Source organism: Aythya fuligula, chromosome Z (genome assembly GCF_009819795.1).
Source record: "Aythya fuligula isolate bAytFul2 chromosome Z, bAytFul2.pri, whole genome shotgun sequence".
In the NCBI taxonomy this organism is placed as follows: Eukaryota; Metazoa; Chordata; class Aves; order Anseriformes; family Anatidae; genus Aythya; species Aythya fuligula.
In genome coordinates, this window is record NC_045593.1 from 46150394 (window position 1) to 46162739 (window position 12346).

A 12346-nucleotide genomic window follows, 5' to 3' on the forward strand; every position below is an offset into this window, starting at 1 on the left:
AAATGTTACCACTGTCAAGTAGGTCTTCTGACAGTCTAGTGCTCATTGTCAATTCAAAGAAAGAAAGTATTTTGGAAAGCATTGTAACCCAAAATGTTAAGTCCAAAAAGATATTCAAAGAAGGCAATTTCCTGAACTGTGGACTGCATTCCAGCATTTAATATTATAGATATTTACTTATGCCAGCAGCCAGAGTGAATTCCCAAGTAAGGCTGAAATTAATAGAGTTTTCCTCCAAATATACCTGTGTAACAGATGAGTTTGGAATCTGACCCACAGAGTTGTTTTTTATTTTTTTCCTTTTTTTTTTTTTTTATTATTAACAAACTCTTGTTTTTCTCAAAGAGGTTATAATTCACTAATGCCCTTGAGACTGTGCAGCTCCTCATCAGCTGTGTTGCTATGAAAAATGACCTGATAATATATTGTGAAATGTAGCGTGTGTTATTTGTGGAGAAACTCCCAATTAACCTCTAGGGAACTTTGCTTGCCTTGGGAAAAGGTAATTTAGTTCATGCAAGGTCACTAAGCAGTCATGTGTAAGATATTTCTTATTTCTGCCTAAAGATTTTCTGTGACAGAAACCAACTGAATGCAAAACTTGAACTTGCAAAAATTTTGGGAATTTAGATCTTCTAGAACTGATGTAAAAGCAGCTCGCGAGTGAAACCTATTTCTACAGAACAGTACACAGATAATATTGCAAGGAACTCATATCTGTCCCTCTGAAATAGAACCATAGACTCCCAGAATGATTTGTGTTTGAAGGGACCCTGCAGATACCTAGTTCAACCTCCTCTGCCTGCCCCCCCCACCTTTCTCCCTCCATCATGGGTGGGGACAACTTCCACTAGACCAGGTTGCTCAAAGCCCCATCCAACCTGGCCTTAAACACTTCCAGGAATAGGGCATCCCCATACAGCTTAGTCCATTGTCTCACTATTCTCATAATAAAGAATTTCTTCCTAATATCTAATTCAAACATACTCCCTTTCAGTTTAAAACTATTAATGGCTGTTCTGTCACTACAGTCACTGATGAAGAGTCCATTCCAGGATTTCCTATAGGCCCTCTTCAAGTACCGGAAGGCCCCTATAAGGACTCCCCAGAGCCTTCTCTTCTCTAGGTTAAACAATTCCCAATCAGCCTGGCTTCATAGGAGAAGTGTTCCTCGGGCACCTACCATCAAATCATTGATACTCTGTCAGATCAATTTGGGTGGAATTAATTCAGTCCTTTGTCTCCCCTTTGGCTTTGTTGGACTGTAGAAATGCCATTAAATAGTTTAAGGGACCTCTGTTTTTGGGGTGCAGATATAAGTCAGCAATTGAGTGTGAAAAAGTAAAAAAGAGAGACAAACAGTACATTACTGTGGAAAAGTAATTTCATTTTACTTACATGTATGTTCTTTATCCCATTAGGCATGGCCACTCTAAATCCATAGGTTATCAAACACAAAATGTACAAAAAAAAAAGTGCACTGTTCTGTGATTATTTGTTTATGGAGGTCCATATTATGAAAGGAAATTTGTGTTAAAGCACTGTTTTGCACTACATTGTCTAGATTCTGGCAATGGTGAACAATCATAGAATCACAGAATGGCTTGGTTGCAGGGAACTTTAAAGAATATCTAGTTCCAAAACCCCTGCCACAGGAAGGGATACCACCCACTAGATCAGGTTGCACAGGGCCTCATCCAATCTGGTCTTGAACATTTCCAGGGATGGGGCATCCAGCTTCTCCGAGCAACCTGTTGCAGTGCCTCACCAACCTCTGAGTGAAGAATTTCCTCCTGACCTCTAATGTAAATCTCCCCTCATTTCCATTTGTCCAGTCATTGTCTCCCTGAGCAAAAAGTTGCTCTCCATCTTATTTATAAGACCCCTTTAAGTATTGTAAAGCTGCAATAAGGTCACACTAGAGCCTTCTCCAGGCTGAGCATCCCCAGCTCTCTCAAACTTTCTGCACAGGGGAGGCGCTTTGTCCTTTGTCAACTAATGCAGTCACTCTGTCCTAGAAGGCCACTAGATAGGCCAGGCATGATTTGCCCTTGGTGAAGCCATGCTATCTGTCTCAGATCACCTCTTTGTCTTACATGCACCTTGACATTGCTTCCAGGAGGACCTGTTCCATGATCTTGACAGGCACAGAGGTGAGGCTCACTGGTCTGTAGTTCCCTGGGTCCTCCTTTCTACCCTTTTAAAAACTGAAGTGATGTTTCCCTCTTTCCAGTCATCAGGGACTTCACCTGACTGACAGGGCTTTTCAAATATGATGGAGAGAGGCTTGGCAACTACATCAGCCAATTTCTTCAGGACCCTGGGATGCATGTCACCAGGCCCCATAGACTTGTACCTGTTTGTTTTCATCAGGTGGTCTCAAACCTGCTCTTCACTTACACTGGGAGAGACTTCGCTCCCCCAGCCCCCATCTATGGCTTCAGGGAAACAAGAGATGTGGGAAGCTTGAGACTGGCAGTGAAGACTGAGGCAAAGAAGTTGTTGAGTACCTCAGCCTTCTCCATGTCTGTTGTTATGAGTTGTCATATGTCTGAGGGGGAACACTCTCTTCGGCCTCTCTTATCTGAGCAATATACCTACAGAATCCCTTCCTGTTATTCTTTGCACCCCTTGCAAAGTACCATCTATGTACCAAAGTACCATCTGTGCCTTGGCTTTCCTGATCCTATCCATGCACATGCAGACAGCATCTCTGGCCTCTTTCCAGGCCACCTGTCCCTGTTTCCACTGCCTGTGCATTTCCTTCTTGCACCTCAGTTTGACCAGCAGAACTTGCACAGCCGTCCCTGTTTTCTGTGCTCCACACTTGCTTTCTTACACAGGGGTACATCGAGATCCTGTGCTCTGAGAAAAACATCGTTAGGGAGTAGCCAGCTCTGTTCAGCTCTTTTGTCCATAAGGACAGTGTTCCAGGATATTGCACTCACTAGGTTTTTAAATATCTTGAATTTCACTTATAGGAAGTTCAGGGTCCTGACTGTGCTCTTTTTCAGGCCAATATTCCTCAAGATCACAAACTCAAGCAGGGCATGGTCACTGCAGCCTGGATTGCCTCCAGTCTTGACCTCTTTAATGAACTCGTCCACACTGGTGAGCACCAGGTCCAGTAATACTTCTTCTCTGGTTGGTTTGTCTAATACCTGGATCAGGAACTTATCCTCATTGCACTTCAGGAATCTCCTGGATTGCTTATATTCTGCTGTGTAGTTTTCCCAGCCTACATATGGGTTGTAGAAGTCCTCCATCATGATGAGAGCATGCAAGCATGATGCTTCCTGTAATTGAAGAAAGAATGCCTCAGCCACAGTCTCCTCTTGATCAGGTGGCCTACAGTAGACTCCAACCACAAGCCGTCCTTTATTGGTGTGGTCTTTAACTTTCACCCACAAGCATCTCTTGGCAATCAATCCCTTCCATAACAGAGAGGGCAACACTGCCTCCCCTCCTTCCCTATCTACCTCTTCGGAAGAGCTTATAGCCCTCTATTCCAGTGTTCCAGTTATGTGATCTATCCCACCACATTTCCATGATAGCAATCAGGTCATGTTTGTCAAATTGCACCATGGTTTTCAACTTCTCCTGCTTGTTTCCCATGCTGCATGTGTTGGTATGAGGGGAGCTCCCAGTGGACTGACAGCTAGCAAATGTGATGCCAATCTACAAGAAGGGACAGAAGCAGGATCCAGGAAGCTACAGGCCTGTCAGTTTGACCTTGGTGCTGGGGAAGTTCATGGAGCAGATTATTTTGAATCCCATCACACAGCATCTACAGGGCAACCAGGTAGTCAAGGCCAGTCAGCATGGGTTTATGAAAGGCAGGTCCTGTTTAACAAACCTGATCCCCTTCTATGACAAGGTGACACATTCAATGGATGATGAAAATTCTATGGATGTGGTCTACCTAGACTTCTGCAAGGTTTTTGACACTGTTTCCTCCAGCATTCTCCTGGAGAAGCTGGCTGCTCATGGCTTGGATGGATGTATGCTTCATTGTGTTAAAAGCTGTCTGGGTGGCCAGGCCCACAGAGTCAAGGTGAGTGGAGTTAAATCCAGCTGGAGGCCCAGTCCCTCAGTACTCAGTACTGGGGCCAGTTCTCTTCAATATTTCTATCAGTGATCTGTACAAGGGGATTGAGTGCACTTTCAATAAATTTTCAGACAACAACAAGTTAGTTGCAAGTGTTGATCTGTTTGAGGGTAGGAGGTCTCTACAGAGGGATCTGGATAGGCTGGATTGATGGTCTGAGGCCAACTGTATTAGGTTCAACAAGGTTAAGTGCCAGGTACTGCACTTGTTGCATAAAAATGCCATCCAATGCTACAGGTTTGGGAAAGAGTCGCTGGAAAGCTGCCCAGCAGAAAGGTGCCTGTGGGTGTTGGTCAGTAGTTTGCTGAATATAAGTCAGCAGTGTGGCCAAGAGCATCCTGGCATGTATCAGAAACACTGTGGCCAACAGGACTAGGGAAAGGATTATTCCTATGTACTCAGTTGTTGTGATTTGTTGCACTTTGAATACTATGTTCAGTTTTGGGCCCCTCATTGCAAGAAGGAGATTGAGGTTCTGGAGTATGTGGCAAAGAAGGGCAACAAAGCTGGTGAAGGGCCTAGAGAACAAGTCTTATGAAGAGTAGCTGAGGGAGCTGGGCTTGTTTAGCCTAGAAAAAAGCAGTCTCAGGTGAAACCTTATCACACAGTTACCTTAAAGAAGATTATAGTGGGGTGGATATTGGTCTCTTCTCCTAAGCATCAAGTGATAAGACAAGAGGAAATTGCCTTAAATTGTGCCAGGGGAGGTGTAGCTTGGATATTAGGGAAAATTTCTTTGCTGAAAGGGTTATGATATATTGGAATATACTGCATAGGGAAGTAGTTGAGTAACCATCCTAGGAGGTCTTCAAATAATGTGTGAATGTAGAATTTACTGACATGGTTTAATGGTGGACTTGGCAGTGTTAGGTTAAAAGTTGGACTACGTGGTCTTTTCCAACCTAAATGATTCTATGATTCTATGATATTTTTGGAAGGATTGCAACATGTTTGAAATGATTGCAATAATTGCAACATTTTTGATGTTTTTCTTTATTCTCCTTCTCAATACTCAATTCAGATTTTTTTCTAAACAAGACTAAAACTCAGTTTGGGATTGCTTAGTCCCAAACACAAATAATGAGTAACAATCTGGGAGTATTTATGGAGCACTAATAACCATTTTTGTTATTTGCCTTTGCTCTTACACACTTGCGCATACATACATCACATCTAATTTAGTGCACGCAAGTGGGTTGAAAGATAAAAGTTGCTGCTCAGCCACAATACTTGACAACCTACTAAAGAGCCTGACAGTAGGACTGAAATTAAATTAGTCCACTTGAAACTGAGGGAAATGTTACTCATCTGTCACTAATGTTAGTCTGGGCTGAGCTCCAGTTTAACTGTGCTGCTCCTATACAAATTCCATATGATTGTTTAGTGATATTGCATGGCTAGTAATTCTGATTTAAACATCACTCAAGAGTACTAAACTGGTGTCACCATGTAGTGCTCTGGTGACAGTTTTCATCCTGATTTAGAGGAAGTACTGTCTTTTAGTGAAAATTCATTTCTTCACTTAAGATGCTTCAGCTTTTTCATCAAGATCTCCTATACAGACACTGATCAGTAGGCAATTCCAGAAGGAAGAACTATCCAAATAAACCCAATTACTCTTCAGTTACTGGGATGACTCAAATTTTTGACCACATTAATGTAAGCTTTTTGTTTTCCAAGCTGATCAGTCCTTTGAAGGCGCAATCATCAAACTTGTTCAACAGTAATTCTTTGCAATCAGGTTAATTAGATTTGTTATTTTGTTGGAGAATCTAAAATGGCAAGCAAGGAACTCCCATATCCTCAAAAGGAAATATCTATCATAAGAGATCTCAATTATGTGCTGTAAAATTTATTTTCTGTAAGTGTGGTGAGGTAACATCTGGGGAAGAATTTGTTGAAGAAAACTTCACCAAAATGGAAATACTTAAATATTCCATTTCCCTGCTGATTCTGCTTAATATCTACAGTGCATTGTCTTGAAAGCTTACTGAAAATCAGTGGTTAAGCTGTAGTAAGACTTTAATGGCTTGCCAGAAATAACTCTTCTGTACCGTCTATAGTATGCTATAGCGAAGTCTTACAGATGTGCTTTTGTGTTATAAATATAAAAGTATGTAACATATACCTATTAGACACATGTAAATAGTTTGTAATCAGCCTGATTAAAAATAGTTAAACTATTCTGATGATTAATGTTGAAATATGGGAGTAATTAGCTGAGTTGGATCTTATATCTCATCTGGTTTCTAAGTCCAGAAAAAATATTTTTTTGTGTTTGTATTCCCACCTAAATTAGGCTTGACCAGACAAACATCCTTTATCTGAATAATGAAAATAGTTATTTCTTTAATCTGACTACAAGTGTACAATCAAGCTCTGGAGGAAGATGAAAATATTACAGAAAATATTACGAAATATTTATTACATTCTTTTAGCAATAAAAGGATGCAAACTTCAGGAGAACTGTGATTTTGTAGACAACTCATTTGTTTGTCATATATGGAAATATGGTTTTGGACTATTTTTGGTTTTGCCCTTAAAGTACCAAGACCAGAAATTTAATTTGTCTAGAAGAATAATAGAATATTTAAAGGCTGATTTTGTATGTGTGGATATATTCTGTTTGCCACATTTTTTAGATGTATTTTCTGTCTTTCATCAAGACTCACACAATAACCTTCAGATATCGAAAACATGGTGGTAATCTTACTTTATTTGAGGAGCATGAGGAAAGAAAGACTTAAAATAGTTTTTATTTTCACAAAGATCCTTTAAGGAGTAGCATTAGCTCTATGCTTTGACAAAGACTACTAGACAGTGCTGACTGATAACCATGTGATTGAATCATATGGAACACAAGTCCTATGAGGAACAGCTGAGGGACCCGGGGTTGTTTAGTGTGGAGAAGAAGAGGCTCAGGGGAGAGAGACCTTATTGCTCTCTACAACTACTTGACAGGAAGGTGTGGGGAACTGGGGGTCGGCCTCTTCTCACAGGTAACTAGTGAAAGGACTAGAGGAAATGGCCTCAAATTGCTCAAGGGGATGTTCAGGTTGGAAATCAGGAGATACTTCTTCTCAGACAGAGTAGTCAGGCATTGGAATGGGTTGTCCAGGGAGGTGGTAGAGACACAGTCCCTGGGAGTGTTTAAGGAAGGGTTGGAGGTGATAATCAGGGACATGGTTTAGTGGGTAATATTGGTTGTAGGGTAACAGTTGGAGCAGATGATCTTGGAGTTTTTTTCCAACCTTAATGATTTTATAATTCTATGATTCTTTATCCTTTGGTATGACTTCAGCTGTAGCATGCAGAGGGTGGTGGAGCTCTTGAATAGTTTGCCCAGAGAGCCTGTGGATGCTCCAGCCCTGGATGTGTTCAAGACCACATTGTATGAAGCCCTGTACAACCTGGTCTACTGGGTGGCATCCCTGCCCATGGCAGGGGAGGTTGGGACTAGATGATCTTTAAGGTCTCTTCCAACCTAAGCTATTCTATGATATGATATGATATGCAATTTACAGCTCTGTAATCTCTGCTCAATTATACATATTGACTTGACAGAAGTTACACCTCCAGGCCAAAAAGGCCTGATTGATTCATTTGGTTAGCACACACCACAAGGGTCCAAGCAGGGATTGTAAATAATTAGACCCTCTGCCCTTGGCATATATCATGTTTTCATTCTAATACGTACTGTACAAAATTATGCATGTTAGTTGCTCCATTATTAATTCACTTTCCATCTGCTCAAAATGTGCTTGTACATAGTACTTAGCCTGGTAACTACAAGAAAACATTCTTTAAAAGCTTAAAACAGCACATTGACATAACTTGATGTAAGAGTGGTATGTGACAAAGAAATTTGACATAGGATTTCCACCTCAGTCTGGGATATCCACGTTGAATTTCTCACCAGTTTTAATTCTTAAAGCCTTTCTTCTGAAGTCAGTATTTCACCAACTGATTTGATTAGCAGTGATTTTTGTTGTATGCATTTTATTTTATTTGTCTAACACTGTATAATATCCTCCTGAATTTTGTCTTGTATGTGTTATCCATAAAGTGTCAGAGGACAGTTTATTCTTTCATCTTTAATGCAGTTGCCTTTTGACCTTTTACTATATTCTTTGCTGTAAGAGAGTAAAATCTCAGATCTAAGCCCACTTCTCTTGTGTTCCTGATGTGTTCCTGTGACACAGCCAGCACTGAGCTGGTGTACAGCAGTTCAGTGCCTTACTTTTTTTTTTTTTTTTTTTTTTCCTAGAGTTAGGCTTTTTGACCTCTTATTTCTGTTTGTTAAGTTTTCTAACATTCTTGGAATTTATACCTTGAGGAACACGTCAGTTATTTCTTTGATGAGTGAAGATGAATGAATATTAAAAAAAGCATCATGGGGTTAAGCTTTTTCAGTGTATTGAATTATACACTGAAATAAAATGTTTAATTCCTTGGTAGAAAATGAAGGAATTCCATGGAAGTGAGAGGGCAGTACTGGAGAATTAAGCTTTGCAGAGGCACAGAAAAGCTGTATGTGGAGGACTGGTGGGAATGTGAACAGTGGTATGAAAAGCTAGGATTATTTAGAATATTTTAGAAAAAGAGTGCCAAAGTTTTAAGTTCAATTTGTCCCCTTTAATGGTTCAGATTGTTTTTGTTTGTTTGTTTGTTCTCTTCTTCAGGGATTCAATTCACTATTTTATTTTTTTTCTTCCCACTTCACTTCCCACTCACCTTGCACAATAATGAGAGCGTTTATAGTTAATTAGCTATGCTCACTGGTAGACAAATTTTGGAAAATAATGAGTAGCTGTTTTGGGTGTGTTTATTTTTCTTATAGTATATGAAAATGTTGTTTTCTAGCTTTTCTTGTTGATCTCTTCCTATTACATTTTCTGTCCCCTACTGCACCAGTGGTCTCTGAGGTTCAAAGGACAGATTGAAATAGGCAAGATAAACACTAAAAATTGAATTTTCTAATGTGTAAAAGCATCTGAAAGCTCACACATCATCCAGGCTGCAGCTGGAGGGAATACCCTATGGTACTGCTGCCTACTGCAACTGGATATTTCTTTTTACTGAGTTCTAAAAACAGCTATGTTTGAAAACAATGAACATTTTCTAGAGAAATGAAAAATTACACACAGAATTTCTAGGTTGGAAGAGACCTCAAGATCATCGAGTCCAACCTCTGACCTAACGCTAACAGTCCCCACTAAACCATATCCCTAAGCTCTACATCTAAATGTCTTTTAAAGACTTCCAGGGATGGTGACTCCACCACTTCCCTGGGCAGCCTGTTCCAATGTCTAACAACTCTTTTGGTAAAGAAATTCTTCCTAACATCCAACCTAGATCTCCCCTGGCGCAACTTAAGCCCATTCCGTCCCTCTGTAACTAGAGGTAACAGAGGCAGTATCTTGGAGGACCACAAAAAGGGCTAGGCAGATGTGTCTCCTCTAACCCATTTTCTTGTCCTTTCTATTTCAAGTATCTTAGGAAAAGATTTTGAGATGCTGTGGTTTGGTTGAGGACTCTTCCTTGACTATGGTGACTTCTTCAGTACTCCTCTAGGGACTCCGTGGACTGAAATGTGGTGGTAAACACATTTCTGATTGCCTATTTTTTTGTTCTTCCTTACCCATTTACTTATCACAGCTTGCTGTGGTATAAAGCAGTTCACAATTAGGCACCGACAGAATGTGGGAGATTTACTTCAGATATTTTTTTCTTTTATTCTCAAGCCTCCTCTGTTGGCACTTTAAATGTCAGTGAGTTCTCAAAATGTTTACTTCTAAAGAGCATACTGATCTCTCCAAAGAACACTGAAGCAAAGGGTAAGTTTGACTTTTCTGCAGCTTCATTAATGACTCCTGCTCTCTTAATAACATTCAGTATTTCTTTACTGCTCTTTTCATACCTTGGTATGTTATTGTTCCCACCATCTTTCTGAGAGGCTTCTTGCTTCTGGTGTGCTAAAAATCCTATTCCCATTCATCTGTATACCTGCAGTAAGTCTCTTCACTTACCTTTTTATGCTTTTATTTTTAACTTGTCAGAGTTATACTGCCTTCTCATTCCTTCATGTGAACATAAATGTTATTTCTTTTTTTTTTCCCATTTTTGAAAGTGAGAGGAGGACGTGATTCCTTCTTTAGAATGTACTTACTCTGAAATTGTGCTGTTTTCATGCAATCTTCCAGCACTTTTGTGTAAAAGTGCACTGCACTGTGTAAAAAAGTGAACTGCACTTTTTCATCTCCCCACCCAACTCCCCTTTACCCCCTCCCCTTCTCTCCCGTTCCCCTCCCTCCTCTCCCCTTCCTTCCCCCTCTCCCTCTCTCTCTCCCATGGGAATACATTGTGGTGATTATTATAACAGGGGTCTTCTGTAGTTCTCTGATGACCTGTGTATGGTATGATGTTGCTTTAAACTAAATCTAGTCTTCTTATGGTCTCTCAGACAAGCTGCTCTGATAAAGTCATGTGTGATTTGCAAAACTGTATACAGTCTACCTTGTGTCAGTGTGGTATGTGTTTATGGATAGCTGAAGTCTCCTACTGTTGCTGTGATCTCTGCTTTCACGTTTCTCCAATATTCCCTAATGTTTCAGTAAGAACACCCATTCATGCTAGGTACTTCACTACTGCCTGAGTAACACCCTTCCTGTTTAAACATGCATTTCTGATCCCTGAATATTATTTTTTCTAGCAATGAGTTAAAAATGTTTTTTTTTTTTTTTTAAAGTACAGTATCCTATTCCCATACATATACTCTGCTCTTCATTTTTTATCATATATCTTTCAATGAGTGTCTGAAAATTGCTTACTTGCACCATATTTTGAAGATGTTTCTTATATTTATGTTTGTAGCTGATTTATTGTACATGATTTAAAACCACATATTCTTGCTCATTAATGTGGCGTTATTTTAAACTTTATAATTTTAGAGCAAATCAAATGCTTAGCTAGGAACATGCTTACAAATTTTATTAATTCCTGCTTAAACTTTACAAACTTGCTTCTGCTTCTCCTTTTAGGATGTGCCATTCATGGGTTTGTTTCCCTAGAGGGCATATTATCTTCACCATTGTTCCCTTCTGCACCTGTCAGTTTTCTACATGTCTTTAGCTTAAAATTTTTGCCAGAGGGTAGAGATCACATAATTGAAACTTACGCACAACAAAAAAATCTATCATTCCAAATACGAGAACAGATTTATGAAACAAGACTCTGCAGAGTCTTATTTTGGTGTAAGGAAGTCTTGCTTCCGTTAATCAACCAGTTCCTTAATTGACTAAGCTGGAATAAATCTCTCTTAAATTAAAGCATGTGATTTTAGCACTGCTTAATTATATCAAATTGAATTTGCACCTGAAGTTATATAGGTAATACTTTGCCCTGGAGGTGAGCCTAAAGTTTCATGGAAATTTAAACTTAAATTAGTTAGCATGTGATAACTTTGACCTTATCTTTCACCTTTGAAGATGGTGTTGGAAGATAATGTTTAAAAATGGAAATAGATTATTATACTTGAACAAGAAAGGGCAGGAAAAAGGGAATATTTCTAACACCTCACTTGTTAAAATAACTTTTTTTTTTTTCGACTGAAAAATTTTGCATATATATTACCATTTTTTTTGTGTGTATATACATATGATGTTCCTTGTTCTGTGAGAAAGTATTTTCTATCCTGTCTCATTTCCTGTGAAATAAAGGGCATCATTCATGCTGCTTTCTATGACAATAGGCTTAGTCTCTGTTTTTCTGTTATTCCCTGAGTATCACTGTATTATAGAAACTATATGAAATCCTGCTCATCTGAAATCCATATGTCAGTCTCAAAAATCTAAGCAAGACTCCAGGAATGCCTTTGCTTTTCTAAATGACCAATACATTAGGTGCATGTTTATAGTTTGTTATTTATTAATGCAAACAAAAATTGAGTTTTAAGACTTCTGTGCTCTGTGATTTCAGCTAATTCACATAAACACTTTTTGTCACTATTTCAGGATAAAGCAGGAATGGAACTTCATACTGGAGTGCCGGAAGAAAGGCATTCCCCAATCAAAGTACCTTAAAAATGGCTTTGTAGACACAGATGAGAAGGTCTTGGACACATATGGAAAGACTACTCAACTCCAGAAGAAGTGTGCTTTGTCAGATGAAGCAAATAAGGAAAGAAACAAGTTTATTTTTCAGCTTTCTGGGCAGCAGTGGACGGTAAATACAGAAAAT

The 12346-nt window shown here is 39.4% G+C and overlaps 1 protein-coding gene across 1 annotated transcript in view; it reads left to right on the top strand.

Moving 5' to 3' along the window:
- The window catches only part of LRRC2 (leucine rich repeat containing 2), a 61121-nt gene that overhangs the window by 6181 nt on the left and 42594 nt on the right, over window positions 1-12346 (top strand). Inside the window, exon 2 of the mRNA XM_032206361.1 lies at window positions 12121-12331. Coding sequence (XP_032062252.1) covers window positions 12121-12331 — 211 coding nt within the window. The remainder of the gene's footprint in view (window positions 1-12120; window positions 12332-12346) is intronic.